The sequence below is a fragment of the Capsicum annuum genome, chromosome 8 (assembly GCF_002878395.1).
Source record: "Capsicum annuum cultivar UCD-10X-F1 chromosome 8, UCD10Xv1.1, whole genome shotgun sequence".
NCBI classification, from domain to species: domain Eukaryota; kingdom Viridiplantae; phylum Streptophyta; class Magnoliopsida; order Solanales; family Solanaceae; genus Capsicum; species Capsicum annuum.
The window spans coordinates 119,917,986-119,942,514 of NC_061118.1; the positions used below are offsets into that span (position 1 = coordinate 119,917,986).

The 24,529-nt window shown below is 40.1% G+C and overlaps 1 protein-coding gene across 3 annotated transcripts in view; it reads left to right on the forward strand.

Moving 5' to 3' along the window:
* LOC107838834 (protein GET4) overlaps positions 1–24,529 on the forward strand; it is a 39,365-nt gene that overhangs the window by 8,204 nt on the left and 6,632 nt on the right. For 2 of the 3 annotated variants that reach the window (XR_001664799.2, XM_016682058.2), the window contains exon 5: positions 21,416–21,572. Coding sequence is in view for 2 of the 3 variants with exons in the window: in XM_016682058.2 (XP_016537544.1) it covers positions 21,416–21,572 (157 nt within the window). In the remaining variant the exon portion in view is untranslated. Of the gene's footprint in view, positions 1–7,366; positions 7,413–21,415; positions 21,573–24,529 lie in introns of all 3 variants that reach the window. The other variant, XM_016682059.2, reaches the window with a different exon arrangement.

The following is a 24,529-nucleotide window of genomic DNA, read 5'->3' on the forward strand; positions in this document are numbered from 1 at the left end:
GAGGCTTTGGCGATGTGCATGGTGGTTTTGGTTTTGGGGAGAGAAATGAAGAGGGAGCTGCTCTGTTGGACTTTGCGAGGTCCTTTGGGTTGGTAGTGGTGAATTCGAGCTTCCCGAAGAAGGACGATCATCTGATCACCTTTCGAAGCGCGATAGCCAAGACCCAAATTGACTTTTTGCTGCTTAGGAAAGGAGATAGGGTGTTGTGTAAGGACTGTAAAGTCATCTCGAGTGAGAATCTTTCGATCCAGCATAGGCTTTTGGTGATGGACTTAGATATTAGAAAAGACAAAAAGAGAAGAGGTGAGGAGGGTAGACCTAGAATTAAGTGGGGCGGTTTAACGTCGGCGAATTCGCGGGAGATAGGGGAGAAGGTGAACGGTATGAGGGGGTGGGAGTGTAAGGGGACGTGGATGGTATGTGGGATACGGTGGCTAGATGCATCAAGGAGACTACTAGTGAGGTGTTGGGTATGTCCAGGGGCTGGGCCGGTCATTGTCGGGGCGATTGGTGATGGAATGAAGAAGTTAAGAAGAAAGTGGAGACTAAGAAGGAGGCGTATGCTAAGTTGGGTTAGAGTAAGAATGGAGATGAGAAGCGGGCTAATAGGGAGGAATACTTGATAGCTAGGAAAGAGGCTAAGTTGGCAGTTACGACGGCTAAGACGGCAGCGTTCGGGAGATTTTATGCGGGGTTAGAAGAGAAAGGAGGGGAAAAGAGGTTGTTTAGGTTTGCAAAGGCTAGGGAGAGGAAGGGTCGTGACCTCGACCAGGTGAAGTGTATTAAGGGGGAGGATGGTAGAGTGTTGGTGGAGGATGATCACATTAAGAAGAGATGACAGTCGTACTTTGATAGGTTATTGAATGATGAAGGGGATAGAGATATTGTGTTAGGGGAGCTGGAGCACTCAGAGGACTGTCGTGATTTTAGTTATTGTAGATGTTTTAAGGTAGAAGAGGTTAAAAAAGCTGTTCGCAGGATGCTTAGGGGTAGGGCGACGGGGCTTGATGAGATTCCTGTGGACTTTTGGAAGTTTTCTGACGAAGTGGGCTTAAGGTGGTTGACTGAATTGTTTAACAACATTTTCAAGTCGGCAAAAATGCCCGAGGCTTGGAGATGGAGTACAATGATCCCTCTTTATAAGAACAAGGATAACATTCAGAGCTGCAATAACTATAGGGGTATTAAGTTATTGAGCCACACTATGAAGATTTGGGATAGAGTGGTCGAGTTGAGATTGAGAAGGATAGTGTCTATCTCGGAGAACCAGTTTGGATTTATGCCAGGGCGCTCGACGACAGAGGCGATTCACCTAGTGCGGAGACTGGTGGAGCAGTATAGGGAAAGGAAGAAGGATCTGCACATGGTGTTTATCGACTTCGAGAAGGCGTTCGACAAAGTCCTTAAGGAGGTTCTTTGGAGATGCTTGAAGGTGAGCAAGGTCCTCGTGGCGTATATCAGAGTAATCAAGGACATGTATGATGGAGCTAAGACTCAGGTGAGGACGGTGGGAGGAGACTCAGATCATTTTCCTGTCGTGACATTGTTGCACCAGGGAGCTACTCTTATCCCGTTCTTGTTTGCTTTGGTGATGGATGTATTGACGCGGCGTATTCAAGGAGAGGTGCCTTGGTGTATGCTTTTTGCAGATGATGTAGTTTTGATTGACGAGACGCGGGTGTGTGTGAATGATAAATTAGAGGTGTGGAGACAAACCCTTGAGTCTAAAGGGTTCAGGTTAAGCAGGAGCAAGACAAAATATTTGGAATGCAAGTTTAATGATTTGAGGCAGGAAGACGAGGTGGTAGTAAAGTTGGATTCCCAGGCGGTGTGTAAGAGGGATAGTTTCAAGTATCTTGGGTCCATGATTAAGGGGAATGGTGAGATTGACGAGGATGTCTCTCACCGGATTGGGGCGGGATGGATGAAGTGGAAGCTCGCCTCGGGGGTGTTGTATGATAGGAAGGTACCGCCTAAGCTTAAAGGCAAATTCTACGGGGTGGCAGTCCGTCCGGCCATGTTGTATGGAGTGGAATGTTGGCCAGTCAAGAACTCTCACATTCAAAAATTGAAGGTGGCGGAAATGCGGATGTTGCGTTGGATGTGTGGGCTTACTAGGGGTGAGAGAGTTCGAAATGAGACTATTCGGGAAAAGGTTGGAGTGGCTTCGGTGGAGGACAAGATGCGAGAAACCCGTTTGAGATGGTTCGGACATGTAAAGAGGAAGGGCACGAATGCCCCGGTTCGTAGGTGCGAGAAGCTTGCTTTGGATGGTTTCAGGCGGGGTAGGGGTAGGCCGAAGAAATACTGGAGAGAGGTTATCAGACGGGACATGGAACAGTTATAGCTCACAGAGGACATAACCCTAGATAGGAAGATCTAGAGGACGCGGATTAGGATAGAAGGCTAGTGCCATTTTGGGTCGCTGGGGTAGGGCATTACTTGGTAGGGTATTATTCTTGTTATGACACCTTGTTGCATGCTTTATTACGAGTTTGTTTACTGCTCATTGATTATTATTCCTTGTGGGTGGCGTAGGTATGTACTGTCATCTTGTTCCATGCTTTATTAAGGATTTGTGTATTATTCCGTGTCTTGAGCTGGGGTCTATCGGAAACAACCTTTCTACTTCTCCGGAGGTAGTGGTATGGACTGCGTACATCTTACCCCCCAGACTCCACCATGTGGGAATATACTGGGTTTGTTGTTGTTGTTGTTGACAAGACAACAAGATGATAGAGAAACAAACAAAGATAAGGGAAGCTGTCACTTGAGCATCTCTGATGTCCATGATAGTGTTGATGATGTGTGTATGTGTGGTGGTGGTTTTTTCTTTTTGTGTGTGTTGGAGAGTGTGTGTGTGTGGCGTGGGGGGTCAAAGAGGACTTGCAGGCTGCTTGGATGAAGAACTTTGAAAAATGGTGCATATGTAAGCAAATTGCACGTTGAACTGGTAGAGAAGAATGAAGTGCTATATTAAAACAGAGCACTAGTTCACATGGTTTGTGTGCTTTTAGGCTTGATGGTTGCCTAGCCCAACGGACAAATCTGTGTGGTCTGTTGGGCCAAAGTGGACTATACATGCCATGGCTTGGCCTGTGACAAATATGGTATCAGATCTGGAGTCTTGCTATGGGGAGGCAAATCTCGATTATTATATCTTACCACATTAAAGGCTAGTCATGAGGTACAATTTGGAAGTTCTAGGGGATTAATACAAGTTGATCATTATTAGCTACAGTTTTTATTTTCTTTAAGGAGGGTACTAGCAAACTGATAGGCTGAGCTGTGGAAGAGGGCATCTATGTGGTCTCCAAGCCAGAGACAATTAAAGGGGCTGTATACTGTTGATGATTCCTTTCTCTTCTTTGACCCTAAGAAATATTCGACCAGCCTTAGTTAGTTATAGATTCATCTTGTGGCTTCAAGAGGTATCTAGTCTAAGATGTATCTTAAAAAAATTGTGATGCTATCCCAGTCTGTGAGGTTCAGAATGTTGAACGGCTAGCATAAGTCTTGGATGCAAGCAAAGATATTGCCAATTACTAGTACTCCTTTCTTGGATGCAAGTTATAAGAACATAATGCTTGGTGTCTGTTGGTAGGGGTTGAGAAGAGGTTAGCTTACTGGCAAAGAGACTCACCTTCCTGAAAAGGAGAAAAGAGTTTCGATGATAATATATGGCGTGGAAGAATAGTTGATAATGCTTGCCATCCGTTGTTCTTATAGGACTGCATTTTGAAAGAGATTATGAAGTAGACAGGGTTTTCAGACAAGTGCGCCGTATGCAGGGAGGATAGATTAAATCTGTTGGTAGGGGTTGAGAAGAGGTTAGATTACTGGCAAAGAGACTTACCTTCCTGAAAAGGAGAAAGAGTTTCGATGATAATATATGGCGTGGACGAATAGTTGATAATGCTGGCCATCCCTTGTTCTTGTAGGACTGCATTTTGAAAGAGATTATGAAGCAGACCGGGTGTTCAGACAAGTGTGCCGTACTCAAGGAGGATAGAATTAAATCTGGGAAAATGACTGATGAATACATGTAACCCTGAAGGAAGTTTCCAGCAGCTCCTTAAATCAGGAAACCATTTAAGGGAGGTTGCCAAATGGGAAATGGGGAATATCTTTTGCAGCATTCAATTTACGAGATCCATAAAAGAGTGTGTTGTGGGGAGGAGCTGGATGATTTACTTATCCTTCTATATTTTACGAATAAAATAAGACTAAAGAGATATATTTCTGCAAAGCAGTCGGCAAATTTTCTTTTAACTTTTGTAATCTCTTGGCGATAGATGATACTGGTGACTGGCAAAGTGAAGCACCTAAACAACATAATTCTCATGTGAACGGCTGCATATGCAATGCAATACTTATTGATGAGAACTTGAGGAGAAGGAAACTGGAGAAGACATGCACCAACTATAGATGAACTGCAAAGATTGCTGCAAGTCGCACGTATCTTGTTGGCTGTTGTTCAAGCATTAATTAGTGAAATGCAGAAGCTTTTCCAGAGAATGTTTTTAACCTTGCAGTTGTTCTATTTGGCTACATGTGTTGGCACAAAATTGACATAAAATGCCCAGGAAAGAAACTAAAAGAATATGTAAGAAAATATTACACATTTCCAACTAATCGAAGCTAAATGATACATTATAAAGTCAAAATTTTACAGTTTGTTTTAATTCCAAAATCTAATATGCAGAAAGAGATATCGAGAAAATGCTAATTGAGTAGTACTTCCCCCTTTTTGGCACTTTTTGCTTTTTAGAATGAATGATCATGTTAACTTCTCAAAAAAAATAAAAAAATGAATGAATTATCATGTTTTCTTTTTCTCTTAGTGCCAAATTGATAAATAAGTACTCTAGAAAGAGGATACCTAATTGTCAACATACTGATCAAAGTAGATGAAACCCTAGGCAGTACAGGGCAGCCAAGTAAGGATGAACCTCTTATTATTATGGACTATCTTACCTCTGGTTATGATGAAAGTAATTTTATCACTGGCTTTGTGTAATTACCAGATGCTTTTGGATATGGGCCCTGTAGGAGTGATGCTATGTTTCTGTAATCGCTTACAATCCCTGGATGGTTTATTTAATAATCTTTACTTGATTGAAAAAGATCACTGATTGCTAAAACATAGAATCACTCCTATAGAGCATTCTTAAATTCAGGGGAGATATTATTCTAGAGTCTGGAAAGGGGAGATTTTACAGGTTGGAGCATTTCACTTTATCCTGTAAATTTGAGGCTCAGTTGCCCAATTCTGCTCTGTCATATTATTGAAGTTTATGCTCCCAACAGTAAAGTGGAAAGGAGATTAGTATGAGAGGAACTAGATGCTATCAGAGTCCTGAGTCCCGCTTCGGCTATTTGTTGTACTTCAAATGTATGCAGATATCCTTCTGAAAAAAGGAGCTGCACTAGGAGGTCCTCCACCATGATGGAATTTTCAGATGTTATAGAGGATATGAAACTTATTGATCTACTATAATTAGAAGGTAGTTCTTAAACTTGGTTTAAGGGGGATAACCATATCATTGCTTCTAGAATATACAATCTTAGCGTCTGTAGAATGAAATGATCATTTCAGCAATGTGAGAACTAATGGAGAAAAAATATTATTGAAAATTGTATGTTTACATAATTATATTCAGTCCCTATTTATAGACACTACATTATAATCTGTTGATCGGTGAATATTTAAGATTTGATTTTGTAGGATCTTAATTGATTTGATAAAATCATATCTGATTTGTTGTAGATAGTTAGGTAATTAGATAAAAAAGATCACATCTTGATTGTCATATCTGCTAGAATCAAGCGATTTGATTCTGTTATGTTTGCTTTCCTGTACTATAAATTTGTAGTGTACTATAAATTTGTAGCTCTCAGATGAATAAAATTTGAACTTTTGGTACCAATCTTACATGGTTACAGAGCAGCTTTATTCTTGTGTTGCTAATGACTAAAACAACATTTAGTGGGCTACGTCATCCAACGGCATTAACAAAAGCCGAGAGTTCTGTTAACAAAGTCCCGACCGAGACAACAATGAACCAAGGCGGTGATTCATCTCATTTTTCCTTTCAGCTTACTTTTCACAAGCTAAATAGAAAGAATTCTTTGGAGTAGGCGCAATCTGTCCATTTGGCAATTGATGGTCGAGAAAAACTTAGGCACTTGATTGGATAAACGAGAAAGCCTGACCCACGAGACCCGAAAATGAACGCCTGGTATGGTAATTGCTTGGCTACTAAACTCCATGGAACCTATCATGGAACCTACTATAGGTAAACCATATTTATTTCTTCCCACTGTTAGGGATGTCTGGAAGGCGGTTAGAGAAACTTATTCTGATGTAGAAAATGCCTCTCAGATTTTTGAATTAAAAATTAAACTGTGGAAAGCGAGTTAGGGAGAGAGAAGTGTTACTCTTTTCTATAATGAGATGGTTTCCCTGTGGCAAAAATTAAATCAATGCTATAATGATGAATGGGAATGTTTGAAGGATAGCTTAAAAGCAATGAAAAAGGAAGAAAGTGAGAAGGTATATCTATTTTTAGCAGGGTTGAACCAAGATTTTGACGAACTTTGTTCTCGACTTCTTGGGAAAAATCCTGCCCACTTTGAGGCAAACATTTTCTGACATTAGGCTTGAAAAAACAAGGCGGAATGTTATGCTAAAAAAAGATTTCAATCTGGAATAAAAAAATATAGTCATCTGCTTTAGTTGCTGCAAAAAATGAGAATGATAAGAAAAAGAAGTTGTGGTGTGATTTTTGTAAAAAATACTGGCACACTCGTGAGACTTGCTGGAAGATCCATGGAAAATCGTCCATCGGGAACAAAAGAAAGGGCAGAAAAACATGGCAATCAAGCCTTTCAGTGTACCAGCGAAGAACCGGGCTGACATCTTCTTCAGAAATGCCACCATTCACCCAGGAACAGCTAGAGCTACTGCACAAACTTCTCTAATCTCAACTCCAATCCATTAAACCTAGTTTGCTACACCCATTTGTTCTTTTACCCAAACAGGTAATGTGCTATGTGTTTTTTAAGTACAAATTCTACTAATATAAGCTCTTGGATCATAGATTCAGGGGCTAGTGATCACATGACATAGAACTCCCATCTTTTCTCGACTTATACTCATTTAGCAGGAAATAAAAAAGTCAAAGTTGCTGATGGTTCCTTCTCAACAATTGCTGGGAAAGGGACAGTCAAACTAACCTCTTTTATGACTCTTTTTGATATCCTTCATGTTTCAAGATTGTCTCATAATCATTTGTCCATAAACAAGTTGACTTAAAATCTTAATTGTCGTGCTATCCTTGACGATATTTCATGTGTATTTCAGGACAGGGTCTCGGGGAGGATGATTGGCAATGCTAGAGAGTCTGAAGGTCTCTATTTTCTTAAAGATAGTGGCATTTCAGTAAATTTTAGTTCAACTTGCTTGAACTCTATTCTATTTGATAATAAAGTCATGTTATGGCACTATCGCCTTGTTCCATCCTAGTTTTCATTATTTGAAACTCTTGTTACCACAGTTGTTTATGAATAAAACTACATCATTTTTTCAATGTGAATTTTGTGAAATGGCTAAACAAAGATGTTCATCTTTTTTATCCTAAAGTTACCATGCCACAAAACCCTTTAAGTTAATCCATAGTGATGTTTGGGAACCTTCTAGGATAACAACTGTAAATGGAAAAAGGTGTTTTGTATGTTTCATAGATGATCACACTAGACTAACTTAGGTGTATCTATTGAAAGACAAGGGGGAAGTAAAACATTTATTTGAGGCTTTTTATGTTATGGCTGAGACAATTTCATGAGATGATTCAAATATTTCGAAGTGATTATGGGAGAGTTTTTTAATGACCACCTAAGCAATTTTTCACTTCTAAGTAGGGGTGTGCATCGGTCGGTTCGGTTCGGTTTTATATATTATCGGTTCGGTTTATCGGTTTTCGATTTTTAAATATGCTAAACCAATAATCACACCAATAAGATATTTTTTATCGGTTTTCGGTTTATCGATTTTTAGTCCTCAACGGTTCAATTTTCGGTTTAATCGATAAGAAAATACTCATAAAATAGAAATAGTAGTAACTAACATGAAAAAAATCGAATCTTAGTTGCCACCAAAAGTCCTACATAATGTGTTTTAATTTACAAGAAACTTCAAGTTTGAACTAAACGTTGTTAGGAGAAATTAAAAGTTTGTATAATTGAAATAATAGGTTTGTTAATGTGTAGAAATTAAAGAGAAATTAAGAGAAATATATAATAAGTCATATATATATATATAGCTTATTAGGTTATCGGTTTACCCAATAACCCATTAAGAAAAAATCGAATCGAACCAATAACCCAATAAATTTTTTTATAAAACCATTGAAAAATTGTTAACCCAATAACATTTTTATCAGTTCGGTTTATCGGTCGGTTCGGTTTTTGCACACCCCTACTTCTAAGGGAATAGTGCACCAAAGTTCATGTTACGATAGACCCCAACAAAATGGAGTAGCGGAGAGGAAAAATAGGCACCTTATGGAAGTAACTAGAGCCTTAATGTTCACGAGCGAAGTCCCTAAATTTCTTTGGGGAGAAGCTTTTCTGACATCCACCTATCTTATTAATAGGATGTCTTCCTGTGTTCTAAGTTTTAAAACCCCTTTCAATACGTTCAAGACATATTTCCCTACTTCTAGATTGACAACTGATCTGACATACTTCCTTACTTCTAGATTGACAACTGACCTATCTTTGAGAGTTTTTGGGTGTAGTATATTTGTTCATGTTCATGATCATAATAGGAGTAAACTTGATCCACGTGCTAAAAAATGTGTTTTTGTTGGCGATGCCCCTAGTCAAAAGGGTTACAAGTTTTATGACCCAATTACTAGAAAGATTATAGTCACAATGGATGTCACTTTTTTTGAATCACAATTGTTTTTTGAAGCTCATCTTCAGGGGGAGAAACATAGTGAAAATTCGAGGGATGATAAAGATCTTCTTGACCTCACATGTGAGTAACCAAAGGATCTAGGTTTTATGATAGATACAGGGAATAGTTTTTTTAGTAATAACCTAGATAAGGTAAGAGATCCCAACTTAAATAATGAAAATAAGGATACTGAGGCAATAGAGCATTTTCATGATACAATTAATGACAAGAACAAGGAACAAACAAAGGAATTACAGGTTTACATGAGAAGAAACCAGAATCAAGAAAAAGAGATCAAGGACTCTTATTAGAACCAAATGTCCACCCCGCAGGATCTTACTAATACACAAGGTAATTCTCCAGAACCCAACTCTGATTCACCCCTTGTTACTTTAGACCTTGATCTTCCAATTGCCAAACGTAAAGGGGTAAGAAAAGTCACCAACTATCCTATGTCAAATTTTGTGTCATATAGAAACTTAACCCCTTCCTATATAGCTTTTCTTTCTCAATTATCTGGAATGGAGATATCGAGAAATGTGCAGGATGCCTTGAACGTTCCCGAGTGGAAGGAGGCAATTCTTGAGGAGATAAACGCTCTGGAGAGAAATGAAACCTGGAAAATGGTGGAACTACCTCGTGGAAAGAAAACAATGGGCTGCAAGTGGTTGTTCGCCATCAAATTTAAATCAGATGAGTCCCTAGAGAGGTATAAGGCGCGTTTATTGACTATCTTAAGACATTTGCTCCAGTTGCTAAATTGAATTCAATAATGGTTCTTCTGACCATTGCGGCCAACCTTGATTGACCTTTCCAACAACTAGACATAAAGAATGCATTCTTGAATGGAAAACTCGAAGAAGAAGTATATATGGACCCTCCTCCAGGTTTTGAAGAAAGGTATGAAACTAGAGTGTGCAAGCTAAAGAAATCTCTCTACGGGCTCAAACAATCTCCAAGAGCTTGGTTTGAGAGGTTTACTCAGTTTGTGAAAAAACAAGGGTACACTCAAGGGCAAGCAGATCATACCATGTTCATTCGACATTCTCTTGAGGGAATGACAGTTGTTCTGATAGTGTATGTTGATGATATTATACTTACAGGAGATGCCTTGTCCGAAATGGAGAATTTAAAGAAACATTTGACCTCGGAGTTTGAGATTAAAGATCTGGGCCAGTTGAAATATTTTCTTGGCAAGGAAGTTGCGAGATCAAAAGAAGGCATTATGGTGTCACAAAGGAAGTATGTACTAGATCTTTTAAGAGAGACGGGAATAAGTGGTTGTTGTCCAGCTGAAACACCCATTGATCCGAATATAAAATTCGAAAATAAAGAAGGAAATTCAGTTGACCACAGTCAATATCAAAGACTAGTGGGGAAGATGATCTACTTGTCACATACTCGACCTGATATAGCTTTTTCTGTAAGCTTAGTCAGTCAGTTTATGCACTCCCCAAAGGAAGAGCACCAAGAAGCGGTCTACAGGATCCTAAGATATCTTAAAAGTTCTCCAGGGAAAGGATTATTTTTCGGAATAAGTCAGCATAGGGGCATTAGGGGCATTGAAGGCTTTACAAATGCGGATTGGGCAGGTTCTACTACTGATAGGAGGTCCACATCTGGATATTGGATATTGTATATTTATCTGGGAAATCTTGTGACTTGGAGGAGTAAAAAGCAGATGTTGTAGCCCGCAACAGTGTTGAAGCTGAATACCAGTCTATGGCCCATGGGATTTGTGAAATGATTTAGCTCAAGAAGATGATGGAAGAACTTAAAAAATCGTTTGTTTTACCAATCAAGTTGTACTGTGACAATAAAATGGCCACAAGTATTGCTCACAATCCAGTTCAACATGATAGAACAAAACACGTTGAAGTGAATAGGCACTTCATAAAAGAGAAGATTGAAGAAGGAAGTGTGTGCATGCCTTTCGTCCCAACAATTCAGCAAATTGCAGATATTTTCACAAAAGGCTTGTTTAAATTAAATCAAAATTTGAAATTCTTGTAAGCAAGTTAGGCATGACAGGTATTTACATGCCAACTTGAGGGGGAGTGTTGATTTGTGAATATTTAAGATTTAATTTTGTAGGATCTTAATTACAACAACAACAAACCCAGTATATTCCCACATAGTGGGGTATGAGGAGGGTAAAATGTATGCAGTCCATATCACTTCCTCTAACGAGGTAGAGAGGCTATTTCCGATAGACCCCTGGCTCAAGATAAAAGGTAGTATACAAAAACATCAAAAGCATAGAACATGATAAAATAACACGGATACGACATCCACAAAAAGTACATCGCCAAACAAAGGACACCACAATTCTCCTACCTACTGACTACAACTCAACCACACCCTTAGCCCTCTATCCTAATGTTTTTCCTCCATATATTTCTATCAAGGGTCATGTCCTCAGTCAGCTGTAACTGCTCCATGTCACGTATAATCACTTCTCTCCAGTATTTCTTCGATCTACCCCTACCCCGCTTGAAACCTTCTAAGGCCAACCTCTCACACCTACGAACTGGGGCATCCGTGCCCCTCCTCATCACATGACCAAACCATCTCAACGTCACTTCCCGCATTTTATCCTCCACTGATACCACTCCCACCTTCTCCCGAATAATTTGATTCCTAACCTTGTCTGCCCTTGTGAATCCACACATCCAACGCAACATTCTCATTTCCGCCATCTTCAACTTTTGGACATGAGAATTATTAACCGGCCAACACTCCGCTCCATACAACATAGCAGGTCGGACTGCAACTCTATAGAATTTGCCTTTAAGCTTGGGGGCACCTTCTTATTGCATAAAATTCCCAAAGTGAGCCCCCATTTCATCCAACCTGCCCCAATACAGTGAGAGACATCCTCATCTATCTCTCCATTCCCCTCTATTCCCCTAAATCGTAGACCTGAGATACTTAAAACTATCCCTCTTGCAAACCGCCTGAGAATCCAACTTTACTACCACCTCCTCCTCATGTCTTGAGTCATTAAACTTGCACTCCAAGTCCTTCGTTTTGGTCCTACTCAACCGGAAACCTTTAGACTCTAGGGTTTCTCTCCAAATCTCCAGCTTATCATTAACCCCTTGTCGCGATTCATCAATCAAAACTATATCATTCGCGAAAAGCATACACCAAGGCACCTCACCTTGTATATTCCGCGTCAGCACATCCATCATCAAAGCGAATAAAAACGAACTGGGAAATGCTCTGAATCTCCTCCCACTGTCCTTACTCGAGTCTTCGCCCCCTCATACATGTCCTTAATCGCTCTGATGTACGCTACTGAAACCCCCCTCGCTTTCAGGCATCTCCAAAGAACTTCCCTAGGGACCTTTTCATACGCCTTTTTCAGGTCTATAAACACCATGTGAAGATCCTCTTTTTCTCTCTATACTGCTCTACTAGTCTCCGCATAAGGTGAATTGCCTCAATCGTGAAGCGACCAAGTATAAAACCAAATTGGTTCTCCGAAATAGACACAATCTTCCTCAACCTTCGCTCCACCACCCTCTCCCAAATCTTCATTGTGTGACTCATCAACTTAATACCCCGGTTGTAGGATCTTAATTGATTTGATAAAATCATATTTGATTTGTTGTAGATAGTTTAGATAATTAGATAAAGAAGATCACATCTTGATTGTCATATCTGCTAGAATCAAGCAATTTGATTTTGGTATGTTTGCTTTCCTGTACTATAAATTTGTAGCTCTCAGATGTATAAAATATGAACTTTTGATACCAATCTTACATAATCCTTTTCCAAGTAGGATTTTATATATAATTCATATTCCTACTCATATTCTAACACTCCCTCTCAAGCTGGGGCATACAAATCATATGTACCTAGCTTGTTACAAATGTAATTAATACGAGGACAGGTGAGGGACTCTGTGAAGATATCTGCAAGTTGATAACTCGACTTCACAAACTTTGTAGCAATATCTCCTGGGAGTGTATTTTTTTCTGACAAAGTGACAATCAATTTCTATGTGTTTAGTCCTCTTATGAAATACTGGATTTGATGCGATATGAAGGGTTGCTTGATTATCATACACAAGTTTCATCTTATCGGTTTCTGCAAATTTTAGTTCTCTCAAATGTTGTTTGATCTAAACTAGCTCACAGGTTGCTACAAGCACCATTGCTTGATATTCTGCTTTTGCACTAGATCTAGCTACCATACTCTGTTTCTTACTTTTCCAGGACACCAAATTACCTTCTACTAAAACACAATGTCCGGATGTAGAGCGTCTATCAGAGGGTGATCTTGCCCAATCAACATCTATATATCCAGTGATATGCTCATGACCCGGATCCTCGAAGAGTAGTCCTTTACCTGGAGCTGACTTTATATATTGCAGAATACGAACAACTGCATTCTAATGACTATCACAGGGGGAAGTCATAAATCGACTTACAACACTTACAGAAAAGGATATGTCAGGTCTAGTCATTGTGAGATAATTCAACTTTCCAACCAACCGCCTATACCTTTGAGGATCATTGAGTGGATCCCCCTGTCCTGCTCCCCCTGTCCTAGCAGAAGTTTAGCATTTGGACCCATATGAGTGTCAATAGGTCTACATCCCATCATTCCTATCTCTTCAAGAATGTTTAAGGTGTACTTGCGTTGAGAAATAACAATACCTGATCTGGACTGAGCAACCTCAATACCTAGAAAATATTTCAGTCTGCCGAGGTCTTTAGTCTGAAAATGCTGCAAGAGATGCTGCTTCAACTTAGTGATACCATCTAGATCATTGTCCGTGATAACGATATCATCAACATAAACCACCAAATAAATACACAGATTTGGTTTAGAATGCCGATAGAACACTGAGTGATCAGTTCCACTACAGATCATGCCAAACTATTAAATTACTGTGCTAAACTTTCCAAATCAGGCTCGAGGAGACTGTTTTAGACCATAGAGTAACTTGCGCAATCGACATACAAAGCTACTAGACTCCTCATGAGCAACAAAATCAGGTGGTTGCTCCATATAGACTTCTTCCTCAAGATCACCGTACAAAAAAGCATTCTTAATATCCAACTGATAAAGAGGCCAATGACGAACAATAACAATAGATAAGAAAAGATGGACAAATGCTATTTTAGCCACGGGAGAGAAAGTGTCACTATAATCAAGCCCAAATATTTGTGTGTATCCTTTGGTAACAAGGCGAGCCTTAAGCCGCTCAACCTGACCGTCTGGACCAACTCTGACTGGATAAACCCGACGACAACCAATAGTGGATTTACCTGTAGGCAGGGAAACAAGCTCCCAAGTACCATTCGTATGCAAAGTAGACATCTCATTTATCATTACCTGCAGGCAGGGAAACAAGCTCCCAAGTACCACTCGTATGCAAAGTAGATATCTTATTTATCATAACCTGCTTCCACCCTGAATGGTTCCACTCTGAATGAGAAAGTGCTTCTCCTACAGTCTTAGGGATGGAAACAGAGGACAAAGATGATACAAAAGCATAATGGGGTGATGATAGACTATGATAACTTAAGAAAGTATAATGTGGATTAGCATTACGAGTGGAACACATACTTTTTTGAAGTGCAACTGATTGGCTAGGAGGAAGCAAGTCCACAGTAGGAGAAGTGTCCGATGCATGACTTGAATCGTCTGGGACTAATGTTGGACGCGGACGATGATGATAACTCAGAAGTAGTGGCACTGCAGCTGGAGATGTAGAAGTAAGTGGTGGCGCTGCAGCTGGAGATGTAGAAGTAATTATCGATTCCTCAAAGATTGATACAGGTAAATTTGGAGATACGGGCAAGACCTCAGAAATATCAGGATGATCAGAAGATGTATAGTAAGGTTGAGATTAAAAAAGGTGACATCGGCAGATAAGGTAGCGACGAAGATCGGGTGAATAACAACGATACCTTTTTTGAACTCGAGAGTAACCAAGAAACACACACTTGAGAGCACGAGGGGCTAATTTATCTTTTCCAGGGCTAAGTTATGAACAAAGCATGTGCTTCGAAGACATGAGGGGGGATAGAGTAGAGAGGTGACTGTGGAAACAATATGGAATGGGGAACCTGATTGTGAATGGAAGATGATGGCATTCTATTAATTTGATAGCAAGATGCAAAGACTGCATCGCCCCAAAAATTCAGCAGTACATTGAATTCAATGAGAAGAGTGCGAGTAATCTCAAGAAGGCGCCTATTCTTCCTTTCTGCTATACCGTTCTGCTGAGGGGTGTACGGACAAGATGTTTGGTGAATAATTTTTTGATGGGACATAAACTCCCGAAACTGAGAGAATAAGTATTCTAAGGCATTATCACTACGAAAAGTACGAATAGAAACACCAAATTGGGTTTGTATTTCAGCACAAATTTTTGAATGTAGAAAATATCTCAGAACGATCTTTCATTAAGAAGACCCAAGTACATCTTGAAAAGTCATCAATAAAACTAATAAAATAACGAAAACCTCAGGATGAACCGACTCTACTAGGACCCCAAACATCAGAATGAAAGAATGAACTAATGAGAAAATAAGACTCTGAACGACTCTCAATACTGCATGGAAAGGTAGCATGGGTGTGTTTCCCAAGTTGACATGACTTACAATCTAATGTGGATAAACTAGACAAACTAGGCACCATCTTTTGTAGCTTGGATAGACTCGGATGTCCCACACGTTTGTGAATTAGGTCTGGAGGATCTGTAATGGAGCATGTTGTGAAGGAATTTGAAGAGGTAAGATGGTAAAAGGCCTTGTGATGCATGTCCTATGCTAATCATCTGTCCCATACTGCGGTCCTGCATTAGAAAAGCATCATCAAAAAAGGTTATGCTACAATGAAAGGCACGTGTCAAACGACTAACAGATGCAAGATTGAAATGACAACTAGGGACATAAAGAACAGAGTCTAGAGTGAAGGAAGATAGGGGTTTGGCCTGTCCAACTCCTTTTGGTTTTGTTCGGATCCCATTGGCTAAAGTAATAACAAGAAAAGATTGTGAATAAACAATATCAGATAAAAGTGATTCGTTACCAAAAATATGATCAGAAGCACCTGAGTCCACAACCCATGATCCAAGTGTACTAGACTGTGAAACATAAGCAAAAGGATTACCAGCAACAGAAGCATCAGGTTGGGCAATCGAGGCTACTTGTGGAGATGTTTGCTTACTTGCTCGATACTGAAGGAACTCATCATATTCTGTTTGGGCAATATGAGCATTATTGGATGGTCGAATAGGCTGTGGAGATATCTGCTTACTTGCTTGATTCCGAAGGAACTCATTATATTCCTTTACAACAATAGGATCATAACTGGGTTGTGGATCATGCAAACTATGACATATATCCCGAGTGTGCCCAACTTTATGACAATAACTACACTTCGATCGAGATTTTCTAGAACGACCTCCTCGTCGCCGATTTTTCATAGGCTGATATGTTCGTTTTTCTATGATTTGAGATGCAAGAATAGATGAGTCTACAGTGGGAGATGAAATTACTCTCTGACTGGGAGGCGCAGCAAGACGAAGCAGACGAGAGAATAACTCATCAATTGTAGGAACCGTAGGACTAGCTAAAATCTGATCACGTACAATATCATGGTCAGTAGAAAGTCCAACAAGTTTAAGAACTAAAAACATCTGTCTGTGCTCTTGTGGTTTTTCCACATCCACAGTGACGGGCATCAATGTATCAAATTATTCCATGACTGCTTGTACTTGTCCCAAATAAGTAGACATATCAGATTCTTATTTCTTCAAGTTGGTCATTCGAGATGTCACATCATAAAAACGAGATATGCCATTAGTGTACAAAACACGAGCCTTTTCCCAAACTAAATAACACATCTGGAATGGACGAAACAAGCGCATCAACTTAGAATTAATAGATCGCCATAAGAGACTATATAATTGAGCGTTAACTTTCTCCCATTGTTCTTTAGCTTTCGCATCTTTCGCGCCAGATTTTGCCTTTTCATCTACCACACTAGCCTTGTTCTTTAAGTGATTTTGGACACCTTGACCTTTGCACCACAACTCAACTAAGCCTAGGCTAAATAATTTGAACTTTCCATTAAAGGTTCGAAAGTGATCATAGAACTTGAACTTCCAATTCTAGTATTTTTGGAGGCAAAAATATCATGCCCAAAAGACATCTTGAGAATTTGACTTTAAAACCCCAAGAAACAGTTACTGAATGTCTGAAAACAGTTACCAAAAACATGAAGTCGCCGGAATTTAGGTTTCGGTGATCGGAATCTCAAAATACTTGGCGGAATCTGGAAAAGAGTAAGTGGTCGGAGTCGGAATAGATCGGCGACCCCAACGGAAAAAAAGAGCAACTCAAAAATTCGATCGGAGATGGGTTCACGCGCCGGCGCCTGATGCAAATCTTGCCGGAATTATAGGATTCCGACCGGTGCGTGGCGGGCAACCCTAACAAATAAAAGAGCAACTCAAAAATTCGACCGGAGATGGGCTCACACGTTGGCGCATGATGCAGATCTCGCCGGAATTACAGGATTCCGGCTGGCGCGTGGTAGGTACTTTTCCGGCGGTTTTGGTCGGGTTTTTGTCGCCTGATCTTTTCGATCCTCTTGGTGGTGTTGTATTTTTCACACAACCCACAAAATAAAATATCGGCGGTTTTGGTCGGGTTTTTGTTGCCTAATCTTTTCGATCCTCTTGGTGGTGTTGTATTTTTCACACAACCCACAAAATAAAATATGACACAAATCAGTCACCGGAATTGATGCACGGTGACTTAGTTATGTTTTCTAATGTTTCTCACCAACTCTCTGATACCATGTGAGAACTAATGGAGAAAATATTATTGAAAATTGTGTGTTTACATAATTACATTCAGTCCCTATTTATGGACACAACATTATAATTCTTTTTCAAGTAGGATTTTATATACAATTCCTATTCCTACTCATATTCTAACAAGCAACATTGAACAATCTGCCCTCTAAAGATTGACTTCGTATCATGTCCCAGTAGCTCTCCTTTGTGGTCACTGGGAACAGGCCAAGTCACATTCTAAATTTTAAAATTGGCGGTTAAACTCCGAAGGCTTTTGTTGATAGAATCAGAAATGATGGTCTTTTGCTTTTACTGGAAGGCTAGATTACATTCTGGCCTGTAAGGGGCAAGCTCAAAGAGGGGAGCAGAACTGAGCAGGGGAACTTGAGGTGCCAAAAGTCTAAATTGCTAAGTCAACTGGCTGATTTGGATTCATCGTTAGAAGAGGGAGTATTGATAGAGGAGGATATTGTAACTAAAGCTACTACATTCATGGAATGTGTAGAATGTCTTAAGAACGAAGAGATGGCCCGGAGACAGAGATCAACGGCCTTTTGGATTAAAGAGGGGGACCGAAACACTAAGTTTTTGGTGGAGCAGTGGGTACCTTGCCTATCTTGGCATGCCTTTGGTAGCAAAATCAAGATCCAAAGAGATTTGGAGCCCAATTATGGACAATGTGAAAAGAAACTGCCCTGATGGAGATCACAATGTTTGTCATTGGGAGGCTAATGTACCTTAATAAATTTTGTCTTAGATGCTCTACGAACATATATGATATCCCTCTTTCATATACCCCATGTTAGCAAAGGATGGACAAAATGGGGAGATCTTTTCTTTGGAAAGGTAATAAGGAGAACAGAAGTTTCCATTTAGACAAATGGAAAAATCTTATTTCTACTACTTTAAAAGAGTGAGTTAAACAATGGTATCAACATGTGTGTTAAATGTCGAAAAGTTCATATAAAAGGGTAGTTCTGAGCTTTCAATCATTTTGCTATATTAGCTTGCTTAGGAAAGAAAAGTTCATATAAAAGGGTAGTTTTGAGCTTTCAATCATTTTGCTATATTAGCTTGCTTAGGAAAGTTATACTCGATGCTTTGTTATTTTGACCTTGCAGCTCCCAAAAAGTTTACCCTTCCATTATGTACAAGATACGGGGTCTACTTGCCAACCATTTTATGCTTCTTCTCCTCTTTGCATTTTTCAGAATATCTATTCAGATTTCACTTATATATTGTTCCCAACCCTTTGGATACTTCAATTTTTTATAGAAAATATGTTTTCTGAAATAATCTTTTTTTAAAACATAATAGAAGGGCATAGTCATTTTCTCTTTTAAAACAGTTTTTATTTAATGCACGGTGATTTAAAATATGTAACGTTTTTGTTTTGTGGTTAGGAGAGGAGTATTCATGTAATAAAACTAACACGAATAGTATGTATAATAATGGTTTTTATAAAATTTAGCATACCAGGTCAAGCCTATAATATTTGGCTATCATTTACAATCCCACATAAGTAAAATGTGTGTAAGTTATGAGTTATTTTTCATACTATGTTATGCAAAATAAAAATTGATATAACTAATGCATGAATAATGAAATCCTGCATAACTAATTTCTGCATAATTAATTGTTGTATTATTTAAACTGCAATCAACAACCAAAATTATCTCCAACTATTTTAGTACAAAAATTTAGTCAATTTTCATGATTACTTATACTGATCCCATTGCATTGAGGCTTTCATATCTATGCATTAGATTAGAAGTATCAAATTAAAATTTTTAAAAAAGGAGCAAGAAAATTACTCTGAAATCAAATACTTCCTTCGTTCATTTTTATTTGTCCACTACTTTAAAAAGAAATTTTCACTTTTATTTGTCACTTTTAACGTATCAAGAAAAGACAATAGTTTTTTTTATAAAAGTTTAACTCTTAGTATTAATGATTTATTTTTCAAAAATTTAAAACTAAACATTAATTAATATGGACATTATGATAAAATTAACATATCAGTCATTGTTTTTAAAAGGCCCCTAAAATATGTAAAATGAACAAATAGAGGGAGTAATTAGCAAAGAAAAATTAAATTAAATATACGAACTAATCTTGCACTTAGAAAATGATAAAATTTTCAATAGAAAACACTTAATTCTTGCTAGTTAGAATTAGAAGTCAAGGTTGGCTAGGTATCAACAATCTTAAGAACCAAAGTAAAGCTCTTAATCTGAAATGCTCCAAACTTTGTGCAGTAGTATTATCAAAACCAAATATGGGGAGCTGGACAATTGGGTTTCTAAAGAAGTTACTACTCCATATGGTGCAAGTCTACGGAGAACTATTAGGTTCTACTGGCCTATCCTTAAAAGTCATTCTACTGTCAACTGTCAAGGTTCACACTGGCAACAAGATTGTTTTGGACAGATAAGTGGATGGGTTCTGCCAGCTTACAAGATTTATTCCGTGATTTATTTGCTCTGTCCCGACATCAACACAAGACTGTAGCTGAGATGTGGACTCATCAAAGATGGGATTTGGTCCTCGGAAAACTTTTGAATGATTGGGAGATTCCAAGGCTGATTGAATTGTACAAATATCTGGAATCTTTTCAAGAACCAGAAAGTGAAGTGGAGTGGACCGTTTATGGTGAATGGACATAGCAAAGGTACTTACAAGGTGATAAAAGATTTTAAATCAAGCCGAGCCACAGATCCCTGCCTGGCCATGGAAGCACATTTGAATAGTTAAAGTGCCTAAAAAAGTGGCCTATTTCACTTGGCTTTTAGTTAATGAGGCTTTCCTAACCCCTGATAATCTATCAAAGAGGGGAATATCTCTATGTTCAAGATGTTATTTATTTGGAAGTGATGCTGAGACAGCCTTCTTTTTCTGTGCTGCATAGTCACTGGCCAACTGTGTATTTTATCAATCTCAAAGGCATCTCATGGACAATGTTTAATAAGATTGTTGACACTTTCTTTAGCTGGGAGGAAGCTGGAATTGGTGCAAGAAACCGAGATAGATGAAGGATTATCGACATATGTATTTGGTGAACCATCCGGACAGAGAAATGCCAGATGTTTGAAGATAATAGTAGCAATGTACAGAAGATCAAGCTTAACTGTATATTGTTATTCTGTTTTTGGTGTACAAAGGCTTACTCTGAAGATCCTGAAAACATCCTAGATGTTTTGGAATCTGTTCTGGGTTGCCATCTCAGTTTAGTATTTTATTTTCTCTTCTTTCTTTTTGTAAATATGATTTTTCAGCACCTAGGGAGTACTGACTTTAATGCAAATTCTGACCATTTTTTTTTAAAAAATTACTGATTGCATTCTGATTTACTGAAAGATAATAAACCAGCCATTTCAAATGTATAATATTTCATTAAAGTTAAGGGTTCTATACTTGTTACTCTTTATATGAGTTCTTCAAATGACTAGGAAAGAGATACCCAATATTCTGAAAGTAGACTGCATGAATTAACTCCTGATGTGATTCCTTAGTGCTATATCATAAGCCGTAAGGGGTAACGTCAGCTATGCTACTCTTCTTTTTCAAGTATTGATGCTTAATAATTAGTTTTACTTCTTGCTTGATTATAACACAATTCTCCTTAGACCATGTCAGGAAAATCTATGAGAAATTTCCTCGACCTTCTGTGCCACAAAATTTGGACCTCACAGATGACGATGATATGCAAAAGCTTTCAGAAGCCATTGCAGCAGCCAAAACCCGAGTAGAATGCTGTTCTTCTTTTTTAAAAGCTTCCATCAAGTTAGATACTCTCTCTCTCATTCTTTCACATGTTCTCTATGTTCTTTCATTTTTAAATTCTTAAAGACATATCATTTTAGCTGCTTGAATTGTGTATTTATTGAACATTTTATATTATACAGCCATGATTTGCTAGCGAGTGTGCTTTTAATTCTAAAGGGAATTGGCTTTTAGTTCATGTGTACCATACTTGGTAGGCATTTGGCCATGAAACAACAACAAACCCAGTGTATTCCCACCTAGTGGGGTCTGGGGGGTAAGATGTACGCAGTCCATACCTCTACCTCTAAAGAAGTAGAAAGGCTGTTTCCGATAGACCCCCGGCTCAAGTCACGAGATACCACACAAACTCATAGTAAAGCACAGAACTAGATTACATAACATAAATACGGCACCCATAAGTATTAGAAAACAGAGGAAAGCACACAGATTCGTAATAAAACATGGAACACGGAATCATAACAAGAATAAAACCCCCACCAAGTAATTCCCTACACTAGCAACCCCAAACCGACCCTAGTCTTCTGCCCTAATTCGCGTCCTCCAGACCTTCCTATCTAGGGTCATGTCCTCGGTGAGCTGTAACTGCTCCATGTCCCGCCTAATCACCTCACCCCAGTACTTCATCGGCCTACCCCTACCCCGCCTAAAACCATCCAACGCTAGCCTCTCACACCTACGAACCGGGGCATCCATGCCCCTCCTCTTCACGTGTCCGAACCATCTCAATCGGGCTTCCCGCATCTTGCACTCCACTGGAGTCACACCAACCTTCTCCCGGATAGTCTCATTCCGCACTCTATCCCCTCTAGTCAGCCCACACATCCAGCGCAACATCCGCATTTCTGCCACCTTCATTTTTTGGATGTGGGAGTTCTTAACTGGCTAACACTCCGCTCCATACAACATGGCCGGACGGACTACCACCCTGTAGAATTTGCCTTTCATCTTGGGCGGCACCTTCTTATCACACAACACCCCCGACGCGAGCTTCCACTTCATCCATCCCGCCCCAATACGGTGCGAGATATCCTCGTCAATCTCACTGTTACTCTGGATCACGGACCCGAGATACTTGAAACTATCCCTCTTACATACCTCCTGTGATTCCAGCTTCACTACTACCTCATTCTCCCGCCTTACGTCATTAAACTTGCATTCCACATACTCTGTCTTGCTTCTGCTCACCCTGAACCCTTTAGACTCAAGAGTTTGCCTCCACACCTCTAATTTGTCATTCACACCCCCTCGAGTCTCATCTATCAGAACTATATCGTCTGCAAAAAGCATACACCAAGGCACCTCCCCTTGAATACGCCGCGTCAACACATCCATCACCAACGCAAACAAAAAGGGACTAAGAGTAGATCCCTGATGCAATCCTGTCAAGACAGTGAAATGCTTTGAATCTCCTCCCGCCGTCCTCACCTGGGTTTTCGCTCCATCATACATATCCTTAATTGCTCTGATATATGCCAGTGGTACTCCACTCACCTCCAAGCATCTCCACAGCACCTCCCTAGGGACTTTGTCGTAAGCCTTCTCCAGGTCGATAAACACCATGTGCAGGTCCTTCTTCCTTTCCCTATACTGTTCCACCAACCTCCGCACCAGGTGAATTGCCTCCGTCGTCGAGCGGCCAGGCATAAATCCAAACTGGTTTTCCGAAATAGACACTATCCGTCTCAGCCTCACCTCGACCACTCTCTCCCAAATCTTTATAGAGTGACTCAATAACTTAATCCCCCTATAGTTATTGCAACTCTGGATGTCACCCTTATTCTTATAGAGAGGGATCATGGTACTCCACCTCCAAGCCTCGGGCATCTTTGCCGTCTTGAAGATTTCATTAAACAATCCAGTCAACCACCTTACACCCGCCTCTCCGACGAACTTCCAAAACTCCACCGGTATCTCGTCCGGCCCCGTCGCCCTACCCCTTCGCATCCTGCGAACAGCCTCTCTAACCTCTTCTACCTTAAAACGTCTACAATAGCTAAAATCCCGACACTCCTCTGAGTGCTCCAGTTCTCCTAACACAATAGCTCTATCCCCTTCGTCATTCAAGAGCCTATGAAAGTACGACTGCCATCTATTCTTAATGTGGCCGTCCTCCACCAACACTCTACCGTCCTCCCCCTTAATGCACCTCACCTGATCGAGGTCATGACCCTTCCTCTCCCTAGCCTTAGCGAGTCTAAACAACTTTTTCTCCCCTCCTTTCCCCTGTAACCCTGCATACAAGCTCTCAAAAGCGGCCGTCTTAGCTGCCGTGACTGCTGACTTAGCCTCCTTCCTAGCTAGCTTGTACTCTTTCCTGTTTACCCGCTTCTCTTCTTCGTCCTTACTCTCAACCAATTTAGCATACGCCCCTTTCTTGGTCCCCACTTTCTTCTCCACCTCTTCATTCCACCACCAATCCCCCCGATGATGCCCAGCCCGGCCCCTAGAAACACCCAACACCTCACTTGCATTCTCCCTGATGCACCTAGCTGCCCTATCCCACATACTATCCACGTCCCCCCTACACTCCCACACCCCCATTCCCGCCAACTTCTCCCCTATCTCCCACGCATTCACTGGCGTCAAGCCGCCCCACTTAATTCTAGGTCTAACCTCCTTACTCCTCCTCTTTCTATTCTTCTTTATACCCAAATCCATAACCAAGAGCCTATGCTGGGTCGAAAGATTCTCACTCGGGATGACCTTACAGTCCTTACACAACGCCCTATCCCCTTTCCTAAGCAACAAAAAGTCAATCTGGGTCCTGGCTATCGCGCTTTGAAAGGTAATCAGGTGGTCGTCCTTCTTCGGGAAGCCCGAGTTCACCACCACCAGCCCAAAGAACCTCGCAAACTCCAATAGAGTAGCCCCCTCTTCATTTCTTTCCCCAAAACCAAAACCACCATGCACATCACCAAAGCCTCCCGGCAACGCCCCGATGTGCCCGTTGAAAT